This window comes from Somniosus microcephalus, chromosome 12 (genome assembly GCF_052327205.1).
Source record: "Somniosus microcephalus isolate GS21.2 chromosome 12, FLI_Smic_1.0, whole genome shotgun sequence".
Lineage (NCBI taxonomy): Eukaryota > Metazoa > Chordata > Chondrichthyes > Squaliformes > Somniosidae > Somniosus > Somniosus microcephalus.
The window spans coordinates 17,498,452-17,519,840 of NC_140998.1; the positions used below are offsets into that span (position 1 = coordinate 17,498,452).

Sequence of the window (21,389 nt, forward strand, 5' to 3'; positions counted from 1 at the left end):
GTGATCAGGGCTGGGGGGGAGGGAAGAGAGTCTGTGATCAGGGCTGGGGGGAAGAGAGTCTGTGATCAGGGGGTGGGGGGAAGAGAGTCTGATCAGGGGGTGGGGGGAAGAGAGTCTGTGATCAGGGGGTGGGGGGGAAGAGAGTCTGTGATCAGGGGGTGGGGGGAAGAGAGCCTGGGATCAGGGGGTGGGGGAAGAGAGTCTGTGATCAGGGCTGGGGGGGAGGGAAGAGAGTCTGTGATCAGGGCTGGGGGGAAGAGAGTCTGTGATCAGGGGGTGGGGGGAAGAGAGTCTGATCAGGGGGTGGGGGGAAGAGAGTCTGTGATCAGGGGGTGGGGGGGAAGAGAGTCTGTGATCAGGGGGTGGGGGGAAGAGAGTCTGTGATCAGGGGGTGGGGGGAAGAGAGTCTGTGATCAGGGGGTGGGGGGAAGAGAGTCTGTGATCAGGGGGTGGGGGGAAGAGAGTCTGGGATCAGGGGGTGGGGGGGGGAAGAGAGTCTGTGATCAGGGGGTGGGGGGGGGAAGAGAGTCTGTGATCAGGGGGTGGGGGGAAGAGAGTCTGTGATCGGGGTGGGGGGGAAGAGAGTCTGGGATCAGGGGGTGGGGGGGAAGAGAGTCTGTGATCAGGGGGTGGGGGGCAGAGAGTCTGTGATCAGGGGGTGGGGGGAAGAGAGTCTGGGATCAGGGGGTGGGGGGAAGAGAGTCTGGGATCAGGGGGTGGGGGGAAGAGAGTCTGTGATCAGGGGGTGGGGGGAAGAGAGTCTGTGATCAGGGGGTGGGGGGAAGAGAGTCTGTGATCGGGGTGGGGGAAGAGAGTCTGATCAGGGGATGGGGGGAAGAGAGTCTGTGATCAGGGGGTGGGGGGGAAGAGAGTCTGTGATCAGGGGATGGGGGAAGAGAGTCTGTGATCAGGGGGTGGGGGGAAGAGAGTCTGGGATCAGGGGGTGGGGGGGAAGAGAGTCTGTGATCAGGGGGTGGGGGGAAGAGAGCCTGGAATCAGGGGGTGGGGGGAAGAGAGTCTGGGATCAGGGGGTGGGGGGAAGAGAGTCTGTGATCAGGGGGTGGGGGGAAGAGAGTCTGGGATCAGGGGGTGGGGGGGAAGAGAGTCTGTGATCAGGGGGTGGGGGGAAGAGAGTCTGGGATCAGGGGGTGGGGGGGAAGAGAGTCTGTGATCAGGGGGTGGGGGGAAGAGAGCCTGGAATCAGGGGGTGGGGGGAAGAGAGCCTGGGATCAGGGGGTGGGGGGAAGAGAGTCTGTGATCAGGGGATGGGGGGAAGAGAGTCTGTGATCAGGGCTGGGGGGGAGGGAAGAGAGTCTGGGATCAGGGGGTGGGGGGAAGAGAGTCTGTGATCAGGGCTGGGGGGTGGGGGGAAGAGAGTCTGTGATCAGGGGATGGGGGGAAGAGAGTCTGGGATCAGGGGGTGGGGGGAAGAGAGCCTGGGATCAGGGGGTGGGGGGAAGAGAGTCTGGGATCAGGGGGTGGGGGGAAGAGAGTCTGGGATCAGGGGGTGGGGGGAAGAGAGTCTGTGATCAGGGCTGGGGGGGAGGGAAGAGAGTCTGGGATCAGGGGGTGGGGGGAAGAGAGTCTGTGATCAGGGCTGGGGGGTGGGGGGAAGAGAGTCTGTGATCAGGGGATGGGGGGAAGAGAGTCTGTGATCAGGGGATGGGGGGAAGAGAGTCTGTGATCAGGGCTGTCGGGGGGCAGAGAGTCTGTGATCAGGGGGTGGGGGGAAGAGAGCCTGGGATCAGGGGGTGGGGGGAAGAGAGTCTGTGATCAGGGGATGGGGGGAAGAGAGTCTGTGATCAGGGGGTGGGGGGGGGGGAAGAGAGTCTGTGATCAGGGCTGTGGGGGGGGGGCGGGAAAGAGAGTCTGATCAGGGCTGTGGGGGGGAAGAGAGTCTGTGATCAGGGCTGGGGGGGGAAAAGAGTCTGTGATCAGGGCTGGGGGGGGAGGAAGAGTCTGTGGTCAGTCGGGGGGGGAAAGAGAGTCTGGGATCAGGGCTGGGGGGGGAAGAGAGTCTGTGATCAGGGCTGGGGGGGTGGGAAGAGAGTCTGTGATCAGGGCTGGGGGGGAGGGAAGTGAGTCTGTGATGGGGGCGGGGGAAGAGAGTCTGTGATCAGGGCTGGGGGGGGTGGGGGGGAAGAATGACCTGATATCATGGGAGGGGGAGAGAGGCCTGTGATCAGTCGGGGGGGGGGGGAGGGGAAGAGTCTCTGATCAGTGGGGGGGGCGGGGAGAGAGGCCTGTGATCGGGGGGTGGGAAGGGGGTGGAGGTCGGTGATCAGTCTGTGGGGGGGGAGCCATGCAAGAGGCCTGTGATCGGGACTGGAGGGTGGAGTTTGGTGATCAGTTTGGGGGGGTGGAGGAGAGGCCTGTGATCAGGGCTTCGGGGTAAGGGGGTTAGGGGGGTTGAGTTCAGCAGTCGGGGCTGGGGGTGAGAGACAGGTCTTGCGTCTCTTTCTGAGGACAGGTGTTTGTAAAGCACTGACAGTAAAGCCTTTTAAACCCTTATCCGATGGTTTTTTTTTAAATATTGGTTTGTCACAGTCGAGACTGTGGCCAGCAAAGTCTTTGGTATTCAGACACAGCCTTACTTTGAGGCTGCTATATTTGACAACCGTGACAATAGATTTTATCTCATCTCATCTTCACCGTGCTATTTGACTTCTGTTTTTTTCTCTCCCATTTTTCAATCTTTTGTGTATTTCTTTTTTTTAAAAGTGCAATTACGGGCTGAGGGAAGCTTGACGCTAACAATTGATGTGTCTGAAGACCGGATCCGAATGGATCCCATGAAAACCATAAAATTAGATTTGTTACGAGAGGCCACACTCCCCAGAGAACCTATTGTAACCCGCGATGTACACACTGAACATAGAGGAGGTGCGATTAGAGAGAGCGATGACTTTTTTTTCCTTTGTTGCCTAAAATACAATATATTTGAGAATGCTCAGTTGTAAGTTTAAATCAAACACGGGCAGATGACGAGAGTTTTTAAATCAAAATCGCAACATTTGCAGCCTGTTGTTTGTGAATGGAAACATTTTTACATTGCGTGTGATCGTATTACTGGTGTGCCGCCAGGTCTGGGCCAGCCGTTTAGGCAGTGTTGTGAAGGCAGCTGTCCACATAAGAACCTAAGAAATAGGAGCAGGATTAGGCAGTACGGCCCCTTGAGCCTGCTCCGCCGTTGAATAAGATCATGGCTGCACTTCTACATCAACTCCACCATATCCCTCGATTCCCTTAGTGCCCAAGAATCTATCGCTCTCAGTCTTGAATATTCATCGACTGAGCATCCACAGCCTTCTGGGGTAAAGAATTCCAAAGATTCACAACCAATGTTACGTCTAAAAAAAAATTAAAAATTTCGCCAGCGTGGGCCGTTTAAATTTGTAGCTGCCGAGCATGCGCAATATCTCTTCCAGCAGTAGCTGAGCGGCCTGCGCTTAACCTTGTGATCAGAGTGCGGCCGCACACCTTAGGGGGAACCTTGTTCACAACCCTCTAAGTGAAGACATTTCTCCTCATCTAAATGGCCGACCCCGTATCCTGAGACTCTGCTCCCTGGTTCTAGACTCTCCAGCCAGGGGAAGCAGCCTCTCCGCATCTACCCTGTCAATCCCCCTCAGAATCTTGAATGTGGCAAAAACAGGAAGGCAGATTATTATCTGAACGGCAATAGATTGGGAGAAGGGGAAGTGCAACGAGACCTGGGTGTCCTTGTGTACCAGTCACTGAAGGTAAGCATGCAGGTGCAGCAGGCGGTTAAGAAGGCAAATGGTATGTTGGCCTTCGTAGCGAGAGGATTTGAGTACAGGAACAAGGATGTCTTGCTGCAGTTATACAGGGCCTTGGTGAGACCACACCTTGAGTATTGTGTGCAGTTTTGGTCGCCTTATCTGAGGAAGAATGTTCTTGCCATGGAAGGAGTTCAGCGAAGATTCACCAGGCTGATACCTGGGATGGCAGGAATGATGTATGAGGAGAGATTGGGTTGATTGGGCTTGTACTCACTGGAGTTTAGAAGAATGAGAGGGGATCTCATTGAAACTTATAAAATTCTGACAGGACTAGACAGACTAGATGCAGGAAGGATGTTCCCGATGGTCGGGGAGTCCAGAACCAGGGGTCACAGTCTAAGGATAAGGGGTAAGCCATTTAGGACAGAGATGAGGAGGAATTTCTTCACCCAGAGAGTGGTGAACCTGTGGAATTCTCTACCACAGAAGGCAGTAGAGGCCAATTCATTAAATATATTCAAGAAGGAGTTGGATATATTTCTTAAGGCTAAAGGGATCAAGGGATATGGGGAGAAAGCAGGGACCGGGTACTGAATTTGGATGATCAGCCATGATCTCTGAATGGCGGAGCAGGCTCGAGGGGCCGAATGGCCTACTCCTGCTCCTATCTTCTATGTTTCTATATTTCAATGCGATCATCCCTCATTCTTCTAAACGCCAGAGAGTATCGGCTCAATCGACGTTGCCCATGAAGTGCTTGAGAATCTGCTGCTCACCACATCCACACCAGTCGCCATTCTTGAAGCCCACACCCCTCTCCCACCATTTGAATAGGCTGGGACCAACCCATGAAATGGACTGTCCCGGCAACAGTGACACAATTCCTGAAAACGGTTGGATGCTGCGACGGAGAGGCGTGTAGGTCCTCTCTGGTTGGATGATAGAGGATGGGATGACTGGTCTCCCTCACCCACGCCTCGCTTGTGAAATCCCGAACCAACCATTATACTTCACACCAAACCAATCCTGTCACTATCCAGGCTCGGTGAGGCAGGCAATGAGCTGCTTCAATGTGGATATTAATCCTAGTTCAGGAATGTGACGTCTTGGGCTTTTGTAGTTGGCATTCTGCTGCTGTTGGTATTGTACTCATTTTATTTTCCCTCTTTTCACATTAGAAATAGGAGCTGGAGTCGGCCATTCGGCCCCTCGAGCCTGCTCTGCCATTCAGTAAGATCATGACTGATCTTCTACCTCAACTCCACTTTCCTGCACTATCCCCACATCCCTTGATTCCCTTAATATTCAAAAATCTATCGATCTCTGTCTTGAATATTCTCAACAACTGAGCCTCCACAGCCCTCTGGGGCAGAGAATTCCAAAGATTCACCACCCTCTGAGTGAAGAAATTACTCTTCATCTCAGTCCTAAATGATCGACCCCTTATTCTGAGACTGTGACCCCCCCCCGATTCTAGACTCCCCAGCCAGGTGAAACATCCTTCCTGCATCTACCCAGTCAAGCCCTGTAAGAATTTTGTATGTTTCAATGAGATCACCTCTCATTCTTCTAAACTCTAGAGAATATAGGCTTAGTCTACTCAATCTCTCCTCATAGGACAATCCCCCATCCCAGGAATCGGTCTGGTGAACCTTCGTTGCACTCCCTCTATATAAGTATATCCTTCGGTAAGGAGACCAAAACTGTACACAATGCATAAGAACATAAGAAATAGGAGCAGGAATAGGCCACTTGGCGCCTCGAGCCTGCTCCGCCATTCAATAAGGTCATGGCTGATCTTCTACCTCAATTCCACTTTCCTGCCTGATCCCCATAACCCTTCACTCCCTTATCTTGCAAAAATCTGTCTAGCTCCACTTTAAATGTATTTAATGACCCAGCCTCCACAGCTCTCTGGGGCAGAGAATTCCACAGATTTACGACCCTCTGAGAGAAGAAGTTCCTCCTCATCTCAGTTCTAAAAGGGCGACCCTTTATTCTAAGACTGTGCCCCCAAGTTCTAGATTTCCCCATGAGGGGAAACATCCTCTCTGCATCTACCTTGTCGAGCCCCCTCAGTATCTTATATGTTTCAATAAGATCACCTCTCATTCTTCTAAATTCCAATGAGTATAGGCCCAGCCTGCTCAACCTTTCCTCATAAGTCAACCCCCCAATCTCTGGAATTAACCTAGTGAATCGTCTCTGAACTGCCTCCAATGCAAGTATATCCTTCCTTAAATAAGGAGACCAAAACTGTACGCAGTACTCAAGGTGTGGTCTCACCAATACCTTGTACAGTTGTAGCAGGATTTCCCTGCTTTTATACTCCAACCCCCTTGAAATAAAGGCCAACATTCCATTTGCCTTTTTGATTACTTGCTGTACCTGCATGCTAACTTTTTGTGTTTCATGCACAAGGACCAACAGGTCCCTCTGAACTGTAGCATTTTGTAATCTCTCTCCATTTAAATAATAGTTTGCTTTTTTATTTTTCCTGCCAAAGTGGATAACCTCGCACTTTCCCACATTATACTCCATCTGCCAAATGTTTGCCCACTCACCTAGCCTGTCTATCCCTTTGCAGATTCTTTGAGTCCTCTGCACAACTTGCTTTCCCACCCATCTTTGTATCATCCACAAACTTGGCTACATTACACTCGATCCCTTCATCCAAGTCATTAATGTAGATTGTAAATAGTTGAGGCCCCAGCACCGATCCTTGTGGCACCCCACTAGTTACCGTTTGCCAAGCAGAAAATGGCCCATTTATCCCGACTCTCTGCTTTCTGTTAGTTAGCCAATTCTCTATCCATGCTAATATATTATCCCCAACTCCGTGAGCTCTTATCTTGTGCAGTAACCTTTTACGTGGCATCTTATCGAATGCCTTCTGGAAATCCAAATACACCACATCCACTGGTTCCCCTTTATCCACCCTGCTCGTTACATCCTCAAAGAACTCCAGCAAATTTGTTAAACATGATTTCCCTTTCCTAAAACCATGCTGACTCTGACTGCATTATGTTTATCTAAATGCCCTGCTACTGATTCCTTAATGAAGGACTGCAGCATTTTCCCAGCGACAGATGTTAGGCTAACTGGTCTATAGTTTCCTGCTTTCTGTCTCCCTCCTTTCTTAACTAGGGGTGTTACATTTGCGGTTTTCCAATCTGCTGGGACCTCGCCAGAGTCCAGGGCATTTTGGTATATTGCAACCAATGCATCCACTATCTCTGCAGCCATTTCTTTTAAGATGCTGGGATGCAGGCCATCTGGTCCAGGGGACTTGTCGTCTTTTAGTCACATTATTTTACCAAGTACTATTTCCTTTCTGATAGTGATTGTGTTTAGTTCCCCACTCCCTGTGGCCCCTTGATTATGCATTTTTGGGATGTTGTTAGTGTCTTCTACAGTGAAGACAGGTGCAAAATATTTGTTCAGTGTTTCTACCATTTCCCCGTTCCCCATCCATGCTAGTATATTATCCCCAATCCCATGAATACTCCAGGTGTGGTCTCACTCGGGCCCTATATAATTGCAGTAAGATGTCTTTACTCTTATACTCAAATCTTCTTGTAATAAAGGCCAACATACCAGTTGCTTTCTTAATTGCTTGCTGTACCTGCATGTTAACTTTGTGATTCATGTACAAGGACACCCAGGTCCCTCTAAACACCAACATTTCCCAATCTCTCACCGTTTTAAAAAATACTCTGCTTTTCTATTTTTCCTACCAAAGTGGATAACTTCACATTTCTCCACATTATATTCCATTTGTCATGTTCCTGCCAACTCACTTAGCCTGTCTATATTCTCTTGAAGCCTCTTTGCATCCTCCTTACAACTTACATTCCCACCCAGCTTTGTATCATCAGCAAACTTGGATATATTACATTTGGTCCCCTCATCCAAATCATCGATGTAGATTGTGAATAGCTGAGGCCCAAGCACTGATCCTTGCGGTACCCCACTAGTTACAGCCTGCCAACCCGAAAATGACCCATTTATTCCTACTCTCTGTTTTCTGTCCATCAACCAATCCTCAATCCATGCTAGTATATTACCCCCAATCCCATAAGCCCTAATTTTGTTTAATAACCCCTTGTGTGGCACCTTATTGAAAGCCTTCTGAAAATCCAAATACGCCACATCCACTGGTTCCCCCTTATCTATTCTGCAAGTCACAACCTCAAAAAACTCGAACAGATTTGTCAAACACGATTTCCCTTTCATAAATCAGTGTTGACTCTGCCCAATCCTATTATTATTTTCTAAATGCCCTGTTACCACGTCCTTAATAATAGATTCTAGCATTTGCCCTACTACTGATGCCAGGCTAACTGGTCTGTAGTTCCCCCGTTTTCTCTCTCCCTCCTTTCTTAACTAGTGGGGTTACATTTGCTACCTTCCAATCCACGGGAACTGTTCTAGGATCTATGAAATTTTGGAAAATGACAAGCAATGCATCCACTATCTCTATAGCTAACTCTTTCAAAACCCTCAGATGTAGGCCATCAGGTCCAGGGGATTTATCGGCTTTCAGTCCCATTAATTTCTCCAGTACTATTTTTTTTTTTACTAATAATTTCTTTCAGTTCCTCATTCTCACTAGACCCTTGGTTCTCCACTATTTCTGGGAGTTTTTTGTGTCTTCCGTGAAGATAGAGACACAGTATTTGTTTAATTTCTCTGCCGTTTCCTTATTCCTCATTATAATTCCTCCTGTCTCAGCCTGTAAGGGACCCACGTTTACTTTCGCTAATCTTTTCTTTTTTACGTACCTATAGAAGCTTTTACAGTCTGTTTTTATATCTCTCGCTAGTTTACTCTCATTCTATTTTCCATTTCTTTATCAATTTCTTGGTCCTCCTTTGCTGAATTCTAAAATTCTCCCAATCCTCAGACTTACTATTTTTGGCAACATTATAAGCCTCTTCCTTTGATCTAATAATATCTTTAACTTTTCTTGTTAGCCACGGTTGGACCACTTTTCCTGTGGGGCTTTTGTGCCTTAAAGGAGTGTATATTTGTTGTAAATTATGTATTAATTTTTTTAATGTATTAAAGAATTAATACATAATTAGGCCACAGCTGGAATACTGTGTGCAGTTCTGGTCGCCACACTATAGGAGGGATGTGATTGCTTTGGAGAGGGTGCAGAGGAGATTCACCAGGATGTTACCTGGGCTGGAGCACTTCAGCTATGAAGAGAGACTGGACAGGCTGGGGTTGTTTTCCTTAGAGCAGAGAAGGCTGAGGGGGGGGACCTGATTGAGGGGCATAGATAGGGTAGATAGAAAGGAACTTTTTCCCTTTGTAGAGGGGTCAATAACCAGGGGCATAAGTTTCAAGGTAAGGGGCAGGAGGTTTAGAGGGGATTTGAGGAAAAACTTTTCACCCAGAGGGTGGTTGGAATCTGGAACTCACTGCCTGAAAGGGTGGTAGAGGCAGGAACCCTCACAACATTCAAGAAGCATTTAGATGAGCACTTGAAACGCCATAGCATACAAGGCTACGGACCAAGTGCTGGAAAATGGGACTAGAATAGACCGGGCTTGATGGCCGGCGCAGACACGATGGGCTGAAGGGCCTCTTTCTGTGCTGTATAATTCTATGACTAAATGCTAGCCATTGTTTCTCTAATGTCATACCTTTTAATGTAGCTACCCAATTTACCTTAGTCAACTCGCCCCTCATACCTACGTAGTTTGCTTTGTTTAGATTTAAGATCCTAGTTTTGGATTTAACTAAATCACTTTCGAACTTAATATAAAATTCTATCATATTATGGTCACTCTTCCCTACAGGCCCCTTTAGTACAAGGTTACCAATTGACCCTTTCTCATTGCACAATAATATATCTAAAATAGCCTGTTCCCTAGTTGGTTCCTTAACATACTGTCTAGAAAACTATCATGCATGCATTCCATGAATTCGTCCTCCACACTATTACTGCAAATTTGGTTTGCCCAGTCTATATGTAGATTAAAGTCCCCCATGATCACTGTATTACCCTTGTTACATGCACCTCTAATTTCCTGATTTATACTCTGCCCTACATTACAACTACTGTTTGGGGGCCTATAAACAACTCCCACCAATGTTTTCTGCCCCTTGCTGAAGGTGTTGACTCATTCTGAAGTATGGTTCCCCAGGTGATGGCTTCCATCCAGTATTTAATCAAAGTGGACATTCTTCAACAGTGCACTTAGTATCTGTTCAACTGTGGAAGTATTACAGGCATAGGCACGACGGGCCGAATGGCCTCCTGTGCTCTCATATTCTATGATTCAAGGTCACCAAATCAGGAACGGGACCCTGGCTGACTTATCCCCCAATAGAGAGACATGCAGAGACCGATTGTAGTACCCCAGCTGTTCAGTCTGGCTGAGATCAGCCCACTCAACACAGATCCCAGGATCAAAACCTGTGCAGTCCCGGTCCGTATGTCGGAAGTACTGCACTAGGCCTTGCACTCAGCCATTCAGGGAGGTTCTGGCTGCATTACTTGACGCACTGAATTATCAATAACAATGAGTCTGCCTGTTTCCTGATGAAGGTGGAATTCTTTGAACCATTCTGGGACAGCGGTGAACCCCGGTTTGGAGAAGGAGGAGCGAGGGGTTGGAAGGCATGGATGCGGCAGCAGGAAAAGGGCGGATGGGTTGTCCTGAATGAGCCAGGTGAGCCACTTCCTGATGCCTCTTTGTTCCATTTAATACCGAAGATTAAACTCTGCACTCCCGGATACTTGGCAACAAGTTACCTGCTCTGAAACAGACCTTTCTCCCACTTCTCTTGTTATCTGAGCCTTTGACACTAAGCCAGCAGTGAAGTTTGTAGCACAATCCCCTCTGAGACAGAAGGTCCTGGGTTCAAGTCCAACTCCAGAACTTGGGCACATCACCTTGGCTGACGCTTCAGTGCAGTACTGAGGGAATGCTGCACTGTCGAAGGTGCCGCCCTTCAGATGAAACGTTAATCTGAGGTCCCATCTGCCAGTTCGTGATTTTAGAAGGACAGTAGCGATCCCATGGCACAACTGGAAGCAGAGCAGGGAGTACTCTTAACTTTCCAAACAATATATTTCCCTTCAACCAACATCACCAAACAATAAACTAACTGGTCATCCATCCTCTTTCTGTTTGTGGGACTCAGTGTGTACAAATGTTTGCTGTGTTTGACCATGTAACAGTAACTATTTCAAAAGTAATTCATTCCATGTGAAGTATTTCGGAAGCTTCCAAGAGGCCTGATAGGAGACTATATAAATATTTTTCTTTCTCTGCCTCTCTTTCAGCCGTGTCAGTTGTGGCTCAGTTGGATCTGCTTCCACCACCCTTTTCAGACCGTGCATTCCAGATGAACCACAACTCGCTGTGTTTATAAAAAAAAAAGTAAAAGTATTTCCTCATGTTGCCTCTGGTTCTTTTGCCAATCACCTTAAATCTGTGTCCTCTGGAAACAATTACACAGAGAATTGCCAGAATTTACAGCACAGAAACAGTTCAATCGGCCCAACTGGCCCATTGCCGATGTTTGTGCTCCACACGAGCCTCCTCCCAGCTCTCTTTATCTTGCCCTACCAGCATAACCTTCTATTCCTTTCTCCCTCATGTGCTTATCTAGCTTCCCCTTAAATGCACCTGTGCTATTCACCTCGACTACCCCTTGTGATAGTGAGTTCCACATTCTAGCCACTCTCTGGGTAAAGAAGCTTCTCCTCAATTCCCTATTGGGTTTATTAATGACTACCTTTTAGTTGTGGGACCCTCCTTTTGTAGGAGCTACCTCTCCTCTATAGGAAATCAACCCCTGCCCCAAACAGGAGCACCCCCCTCCTCTTCAGGAGCATTATTCCCTCTCCTCTGATCCACAACGTGCTTCAGCCCCAGTATCCCAAGAGCAGCTCCCACTGCACTATCGGGAATTTTTCCATCGCTCGCACCAGTCATCCATGCCGTCTCTAAGTGAGATTACCCAATACGTGCCAGATTGTGGGCATCTTCTTGCTGTATACCACAAGGGCCTGGAAGGAGGCTGCCACCCACACTCACTTCGTGGCTGTCAGCGAGGGAACTTTCATCCTATCCAGTTGAGCTGGAATGGAGGCGCCAGAGGCAAAAGGATGTTCGGTGATTGAATATAAATATTGGAGCAGGAGTTATCAGTAATGCAAAAAGGAGGCAAGCTGGCTACTGAGTGTTTAATTACCGGTTTTGTCCCTGAAGTTTACTTTTTGGTTGCATAATAAGCAGCGATAACCAATCAAATGCAATCCTGGTTAACCCCTTTGTCCCACTGCAATTACGTGTTTGGAAATGTATTTTGGAGCATATTACTCTTTTTAAAGAAGACTTGAGCATGTTGAAGTGGGGGTTACCTAATGCGGAGGGCCCTGGTTTCTGCAGCCAGAGCTCCTTGTTGCTCTTGCTTGTCTTCAGTCTGTTGCTGGCCAGTGGTTACCTGGGGAGCCTCGGACAGCATCCCACATGAGTAGGGGGACAAGTGCAAGTTATTTACCCTGCAGTTTTAAGATGGCCTGTTGGTGGGACTAAGTAGACCACAGACTAGCACCCCCCCCCCCCCAACCCGATCTTCCTCAACCCCCCCCCCCCCCCCAACAAGAATTGAAGAGCCTTTTGGAGAGACAACGAAGATTGAACTGAGGGAGAAACATTTCTATCGTCTCTTCCACCATCCCCCGCACACCGCCAAAAGAATCCGAACTGTTCCAGGACCAGGAGTAGGCCATTCAGCCCTTCGCGCCTGTACCTCCATTCACATAGATCATGACTGATCTGTATCTTGACTCCATCTACCCGCCTGGGTTCCATATCCCTTAATACCCTTGCCCAACAAAATAAGAGATGACCAGGAGTGGGGCATGAACCAACGTGAACATTTGTTGATTGGACTTCAGTGCATGTTTAATTCTTAACTAAATGAGGGGACTGGGTTGAACGCTGCATGTTAGCCATTAGGCCTCTGTTGCTTCTTGCACGTCTGCTTCAGTCCAGCCCAGATGCCTGGGTCACCCAGACAGTCACAGTCCAACTCCCCGTTGACGTGACCGCACCATACAAAGCGGCTTCAACATTTAGCATTAATCCAGAAATGGCGCTCGGAGACCAAGCAAAAAAATAAAGGCACACTGAGACTATCGGAGTTGGCACCTCACACACGCAAACTGCTTCAAGGTAAGAAGGAAAGTGAAGGTGTGACTTTACAAGTGTCAGGTGACAGCTTGCTCAGCAGTTACAAGGAGTACAAATATATCTGGTATTTCATAGAATCTTACAGCACAAAAGGAGGCTATTTGGCCCATCGTGCCTGTGCCGGCTCTTTGAAAGAGTTGTCCCATTAGTCCCACTCCGCCTGCTCTTTCCCTGTAGCACTGCATTTTCTCCCCTTCAAGTAGTTATCCAATTCCCTTTTGAAAGTTATTATTGAATCTGCTTCCCTTTCAAGCAGTGCATTCCAGATCATCATAACTCGCTGCGTAAATTTTTTTTCTCTCCACCTCACCTCTGGCTCTTTTGCCAATTATCTTAAGTCTGTGTCCTCTGGTTGCTGACCCTTCTGCCACTGGAAGCAGTTTCTCCTTATTAACTCCATCAAAACCCTTCATGATTTTGAGCGCCTCTATTAAATCTCCCCTTAACCGTCTCTGCTCTAAGGAGAACAACCCCAGCTTCTCTGGTCTCTCCACGTAACTGAAGCCCTTCATCCCTGGTACCATTCTAGTAAACCTCCTCTGCGCCCTCTCCAAGGCCTTGACATCCTTCTTAAAGTGTGGTGCCCAGAATTGGTCACAATACTCCAGCTTGGGCCTAACCAGTGTTTCAGACGTGTTTAGCATAACTTCCTTGCTTTTGTACTCTATTCCTCTATTTATCAAGCCAAAGGTCCCGTATACCTTCAAAGATTTTTGTAAGCAGACCCCCCCCCCCCCCCCCCCCCCCCAAAACCAGGTCTCGCTGTTCCTGCACCCCCTTTAAAATTGTACCATTTCAATTTGAATAGGCGATGACAAGGAGGAGGAGGAAGATGGAGAAGAAGTCAAGGATAAGTCGCTACCCAAGTGGCAGCTCTGGATGCAGGTGGAGAGCGCCCGTGACTCCAAGCACTGGTTGCCATGGCGAGCCGATAAGGCGAAAGGTCAGACTGGAGAGGACTGTGAGGATCCCGACAGGCAGGTGAGCTAACCGTTTGTACCCACATCGGAACACAGATCACTGGACGAAGATAAAAGCCATTTGGCCCACTGAACCCTCTTCTTCCACTGAACATGTGTCGTTTGCCCTGTGGTGCACTCAGTCTCGAGAGAAAGGCAGATTGAACCCCAGGGAGTTAACGCTCTGACATTTCACCCCCATCTTAAAATTCTTCACTGATTTTAAAATTCTCATCCTTGACCATTGCAACGCTCTCTCCTGGCCGGCCTCTCCTCTTCCACCCACCATAAACTTGAGATCATCCAAAACTCCGCTGCACGTGTCCGAACTCACACCAAGTCCCCTTCACCCATCACCCCTGTGCTCGCTGACCTACATTGGCTCCCAGTCCGGCAACACCTTGATTTTAAAATTCTCATCCTTGTTTTCAAATCCCTCCATGGCCTCGCCCCTCCCTATCTTTGTAATCTCCTTCAGCCCCACAACCCGTAGGAACAGTTATTTACTCTATCAAAACCTTTGACACTAAGCCAGAACAGTACCATAGTGGTTATGTTACTGGGCTAGTAATCCAGAGGCCTGGACTATTGATCCGGAGACGCGAGTTCAAATCCCACCACGGCATCTGTGGATTTTAAATTCAGTTAATTAAATAAATCTGGAATTAAAAAGCTAGTATCAGTAATGGTGACCATGGAACTACCGGATTGTCGTAAAAACCCATCTGGTTCACTAATGTCCTTTAGGGAAGGAAATCTGCCGTCCTTACCCAGTCTGGCCTATACGTGACCCCAGACCCACAGCGGTTGTGGTTGACTCTTAACTAACCTCTGAAATGACCTAGCAAGCCACTCAAACCGCTACAAAGAAGTACTGCAGCAGTTCAAGAAGGCGGCTCACCACCACCTTCTCAATTAGGGATGGACAATAAATGCTGGCCTTGCCAGCGACGTTCACATCCCAGGAATGAATAAAGAAAAAACCCTGAGATCTCTGCGTTCCTCCAATTTCTGGCCTCTTGCGCATTCTTGATTTATTTTTTTTCTTTTTGCTGGCGGCCGTGCCTTCAGCTGCCAAGTTCCTAAGCTCTGGAATTCCCTCCCTAAACCTCTCTGCTTCTCTAACTCTCTCTCCTCCTTAATACCTACCTCATTTGACCAAGTTTTTGGTCATAGATACATAGAAGATAGGAGCAGGAGTAGGCCATTCGGCCCTTCGTGCCTGCTCCGCCATTCGATGAGATCATGGCTGATCCTTTAATTCAGTATCCCGTCCCCGCCTTCTCTCCGTAACCCTTAACCCCTTTTGCCCGTAGAAATATATCTAATTCCCTCTTAAATATATTTAATGAGCTGGCGTACACTGCCCTCTGTGGCAATGAGTTCCACAGGTTCACCACTCTCTGAGTGAAGAAATTCCCCCTCATCTCTGTCCTAAATGGTTTAGCCCTTATCCTTAAATTATGTCCTCTAGTTCTGTTCTCACCCGCCAAGGGAAACATTCCTTCTGCATCCAGTCTGTCTAGACCTGTCAGAATTTTATACACTTCTATGAGGTCCCCTCTCAATCTTCTAAACTCCAGTGTGTACATCCCTAAACTACATAGTCTCTCCTCATAGGTCATTCCCGCCATTCCTGGTATCAGCCTGGTGAATCGCCGCTGCACCCCCTCCATGGCAAGAACATCCTTCCTCAGATGAGGCGACCAAAACTGTACACAGTACTCGAGGTGTGGTCTCACCAGTGCCCTGTACAGCTGCAGCAAGGTATCCCTGTTCCTGTATTCTAACCCTTTTGCTATGAAGGCCAGCATACCGTTTGCCTTCTTGACCGCCTGTTGCACCTGCATGCTCGCCTTCAGTGACTGGTGTACAAGAACACCCAGGTCTCTCTGTACTTCCCCCTCTCCCAATCTATTGCCATTTAAATAATAATTTGCCCTCCCGTTCCTGCACCCAAGGTGGATAACTTCGCACTTGTCCACATTATAGTGCATCTGCCATTTATCCGCCCAATCGCCCAGTCTGTCCAAATCGCTCTGGAGCTTCCTGGTCTCTTCCTCTGAGCCCACCCCCCCTCCTAGTTTAGTGTCGTCTGCAAATTTGGAAATGCTGCATCCGACTCCCTGATCCAGGTCATTAATGTAAATTGTGAACAGCTGGGGGCCCAGGACAGATCCCTGTGGTACCCCACTTGTTACTGCCTGCCATTCAGAAAATGAGCCGTTTATTCCAACTCTCTGTTTTCTATCTGACAGCCAGTTCCCTATCCACGCCAAAACTTTCCCCTTTATCCCATGAGCCTCAATTTTCCATGCTAATCTTTTATGTGGGACCTTATCGAAGGCCTTTTGGAAGTCCAGGTACACCACATCTACTGGCTCTCCCCCATCTATTCTACCAGTTACTCCCTCAAAAAATTCCAATAGATTAGTCAAGCACGATTTACCCTTTGTAAATCCATGTTGACTCTGTCCTATCCTGTCCCCATTTGCTAAGTGCTCCGCTATTTCATCCTTAATGATGGACTCCAGCATTTTGCCCACAACTGATGTAAGGCTTACAGGTCTGTAATTACCTGCTTTTTCCCTACCCCCCTTTTTGAATAGTGGGGTAACGTTAGCTACCCTCCAATCCATCGGCACTGTTCCCGAGTCTAATGAATTCTGAAAAATCATCCTTAGTGCATCCGCTATCTCTAGGGCCACCTCCTTCAGTACCCTAGGATGCATGTTATCAGGCCCTGGGGATTTGTCCACCTTCAATCCCTTTAGCTTCCTTAACACCATATCCTTAGAGATATTGATTTGCGTCAGTTCCTCCTTTGCCAATGTCCCTATTTTTCCCGATATCCCAGGGAGGTTTTTTGTGTCTTCCTTCGTAAAGACTGACCCAAAGTATGCATTTAGTTGATCTGCCATTTCCTTATTTCCCATTATATATTCCCCCGTATCTGACTGCAATGGACCAACTTTGGTTTTCACCAGTCTTTTCCTTTTGATATACTTATAAAAGCTTTTGGAGTTAGTTTTTATATTTTCCGCCAGCTTGTTTTCGTAAGCTATTTTGCCCCTCTTGATTATGCCCTTTGCCCTCCTTTGCTCTATCTTAAACTGTTCCCAATCTTCCGCTCTGGCGCTTTTTTTGGCTATTTTATACGCCCTATCTTTGGATTTTATGCTGTCTCTAATTTCCCCTGTTATCCACGGTTGAGTCACCTTTTTAGATTTCCTTTTATGCCAGATTGGTATAAACAATTTTTGCAATTTTGTCATTCTATCTTTAAATGTTTGCCATTGTTTATCTACCTCCAGTCCTCCCAGGAACGTTGTCCAATCAGACCTACTCAGTTCCCGTCTCATGGCATCATAATTCCCCTTGTTTAAATTCAGGACCTTAGTCTCTGAGTCAATTTCTTCGCTCTCCATTTCGAGTGAGAAATCGATCATGTTATGATCGCTCTGACCCAAGGGTCCCCGTACAACAAGATTACTGATTAGTCCCTTCTCATTGCACAGTACCCAGTCCAATATAGCCTGTTCCCGAGTTGGTTCCTCGACATATTGATCCAGATAACCATCCCTCAAACACTCAAGGAATTCCTCCTCCTCATTATTTTTACTGATTAGGCTAGTCCAATCTATATGTAAGTTAAAGTCACCTATGATGACAGCTGTGCTCTTATTGCACGCTTCTCTAATTTCCCTCGTGATGCCCTCCCTAACCTCTATTTTACTATTTGGAGGCCTATATACCACTCCTATTAATGTTTTTCGCCCCTCGCTATTTCTTAGCTCCACCCATATAGATTCTGTATTAACTGAGTTAATATCCTTCCTTTCAATTGCATTTATCCCCTCTTTTACTAGCAATGCTACCCCTCCTCCCTTTCTTTTTTGTCGATCCTTCCTAAATACTGAATACCCCTGTATGTTAAGCTCCCAGCCCTGCTCACCCTGCAACCATGTTTCCGTAATCCCAATTAGGTCATAATTATTAACCTCTATTTCCACAGCTAATTCATCTACCTTGTTCCTGATGCTTCTCGCATTAAGGTATAAAACCCTCAGGCCTAATAGCTCCTTATGTGGCTCGGTGTCAAATTTTGTTTAATTAAGCTCCTGTGCAGCGCCTTGGGATGTTTTGCTGTGTTAAAGGTGCTATATAAATGCAAGTCAAATCAAATCAAATCAAATCAACTTTTATTGTCATTGTTAGTGCACAAGTGCAGTACAACGAAATGTAGGCTTGCGGCTCCCGAGAGTGTACATTTAGATTAAGACATTTAAACATTCAACATACATTTAGCTTGTAATACATTAACATAAACATAACCATAATAAAGTGCATTGGCAGATGTGCAGGCTTTAGAGTTTATTTGTGGAGTTCAGTAGGATGACAGCCCTGGGAAAGAAGCTGTTCCTAAATCTGGTCGTACGGGTGCGAATGCATCTGTAGCGTCTCCCAGATGGCAGGAGGGCGAACAGACTGTGGCTGGGGTGGGTAGGGTCTTTGATGATGGTCCGTGACCTCCGTAAACAGCGTTTCTGGTATATGTGCTCTATGTTCGGTAGCCGGGTGCCGGTAATGCATTGGGCAGTTTTGACTACCCGCTGCAGGGCTTTCCAGTCATAGTAGCTACAGCTGCCATACCATACTGTGATACAGTTTGTCAGGATGCTCTCTATTGTGCAGCGGTAAAAGTTAGAGAGGATCAGGGGTGACAGGTTACATCCCTTCAGCCTCCTTAGGAAATATAGGCGCTGCTGGGCCTTCTTCACCAGAGAGGAGGTATTGAGGGACCAGGAGAGGTCTTCCGTGATGTGGACTCCGAGGAACTTAAAGCTGTCCACCCTTTCCACCACAGCCCCATTGATGTGGATGGGGGTGTGACTTCCGCCTTTAGACTTCCTGAAGTCCACAATGATTTCATTGGTTTTCTTGATGTTAAGGGCCAGGTTGTTGTCGGCGCACCACTTCACGAGATGCTGGACCTCCTCCCTGTAGGCTGACTCATCGTTGTTGGTGATCTGGCCTACTACCGTGGTATCATCCGCAAACATGATGATGGTGTTGGAACCATGAACAGCCACACAGTCGTGGGTGAAGAGGGAGTAGAGGAGGGGGCTCAGCACACATCCTTGTGGGGCCCCCGTGTTCAGGGTCGGGGGGGGGGAGGTGTGGTTACCTAATTTGACAGACTGGGGTCTGTTTGTTAGGAAGTCCAGGGTCCAGTTGCAGAGGGAAGTGTTCAGGCCAAGAGTTTGGTGGCCAGCTTGTTGGGGACGATAGTGTTGAATGCTGAGCTGTAGTCTATGAACAGCATTCTGATGTAGGTCTCCTTACCATCTAAGTGATTCAGTGCCGAGTGTAGAGCAGTTGTGATTGCATCCTCCGTTGATCTGTTTGCACGATAGGCAAACTGGTGTTGGTCAAGAGGCAGGAACACTGGCTTTGATGTGGGCTAAGACCAGTCTCTCGAAACACTTCATTATGATGGGTGTGAGTGCGACAGGTTGATAGTCGTTCAGGCACGTCACAGCCGTTTGTTTTGGCACAGGAATAATGGTAGCGGTCTTGAAGCATGTAGGGACTACTGCCTGGGCCAATGACAGATTGAAGATGGCGGTGAAGACATCAGCCAGCTGATCAGCACATTCCTTGAGTACCCGTCCAGGGATGCTATCCGGTCCAGCAGCCTTTCGTGTGTTCACTCCGCGTAGAACACCCCTTACGTCGGAGGTCGACAGAGTGAGCACCTGGTCTTCCGGGGGTGGCAAGGCTTTGGTAGCCGGCTCCCTGTTGTCCCTGTCGAAGCGAGCGTAGAAGTTGTTAAGTTCCTCCGGAAGGGAGGCATTGCTAACCGGGGGACTGGTGTTTTTGCCCTTGTAGTCAGTGATGGACTGGATGCCTTGCCACATGCGCCGGGGGTCCGAGTTGTTGCGGAAGTGATCCTCTATCCGCAGTGTCTGTTTCCTTTTGGCAGTCCTGATCCCCTTTTTTAGGTTGGTCCTAGCTGCACTGTAAGCCACCGCGTCGCCAGATTTAAATGCTGCGTCGCGTGCTTTCAACAGTGAGCGGACCTCTCCGTTCATCCAGGGTTTCTGGTTGGGGCATGTCCTGATATTTTTATGGGTCGTGACGACCTCGACGCAGCTGTTAATGTAGAATAGCACTGTTGATGCGTATTCCTCGATGTCAGTATGGGCAAACATGCTCCAATCAGTGCGTTCGAAGCAATCCTGAAGCTCCGTTACTGCCCCCTCGGGCCATACTTTCACTGCTCTCACTGATGTTCTCCCTCTTTTGATGAGCGGTTTGTATGCCGAAACAGGGAGAGGTGGTCAGACTTCCCAAGGTGGGGGCAGGGAATGGTCTTATAAGCGTCTACAATGCTCGTGTAGACTTGATCCAGAGTGTTCTCCCCTCTTGTGGGGCAGGAAACATTCTGGTGGAATTTCGGTAGTACAGTTTTTAGGTTTATGTGATTGAAGTCCCAAGTTGTTGATCTGAAGGGCGTTGATTGATTTACTGGTGTATTCAATCTTAACATTACAATCCGGGTGTGGAGAAGTGTATGTGACTTATTAATTGCATGCATATTTATTTTGGAGAAATGGAGCAGTAAGCCTGATTTGTTAAGCTGTGCTTGTTTTATAAACACAAGAGTGGAGCAGGACGCCTGCTGGAGTGTGCACAAACTATTCATTCCTAGCTACGTCCCTGATTGAAATCTGCCTTGTTTAACCCTGACCAGTCCCAAGGAATATGCTGCCTTGGTTCTAACCAGCCAGGGGCTATAGTGTTCTACACAGAACATTCACTCTGCTTAAATCCACATTAAAGACCTGTCGACATAGGAAAAGGGAGGGCATTTGCCTAGATATTGGCCTTTGACCTCTTGAACCTGGGTTCATATCTAGCCCAGACTGATGGACTGAAAGTCTCCTCTGTGAAATCTACACGAAAAGCCCAGTGTATATAATTATTTAAAACTCAGTGATCGCATTCTTGTCTCCGAATCAGAAGGTTTTGGGTTCAAACCCCACTCCAGCACATGATCGAGGCTGACACTTCAGTGAGGGAAAAAAATACTTGCATTTCTATAGCACCTTTCATGACCTCAATGTCCCAAAGCGCTTTACAGCCAATGGGGTACTTTTGAAGTGTAGTCACTGTTGCAATATGGGAAACACAGCAGTCAATTTGCACACAGCAAGCTCCCACAAACAACAATGTGATAATGACCGGATCATCTGTTTGTTGGTTGAGGGATAAATATTGGCCAGGACACCGGGGATAACTCCCTTGCTCTTCTTTGAACTAGTGCCGTGGGATCTTTTATATCCACCTGAGAGGGCAGACAGGGCCTCGGTTTAACGTCACTTCCGACAGTGTCGCACTCCCTCCGCACTGCACTGGGAGTGTCGGTCTGGATTATGCATTCAAATCTCTGGAGTGGGACT

The 21,389-nt window shown here is 47.9% G+C and overlaps 1 protein-coding gene across 1 annotated transcript in view; it reads left to right on the forward strand.

Annotated features, from left to right (window-relative positions):
- nrde2 (NRDE-2, necessary for RNA interference, domain containing) overlaps positions 1–21,389 on the forward strand; it is a 79,596-nt gene that overhangs the window by 45,468 nt on the left and 12,739 nt on the right. Inside the window, exons 8-9 of the mRNA XM_086004173.1 lie at positions 10,306–10,429; positions 13,773–13,945. Of these exons, the coding sequence (XP_085860299.1) occupies positions 10,306–10,429; positions 13,773–13,945 (297 nt within the window). The remainder of the gene's footprint in view (positions 1–10,305; positions 10,430–13,772; positions 13,946–21,389) is intronic.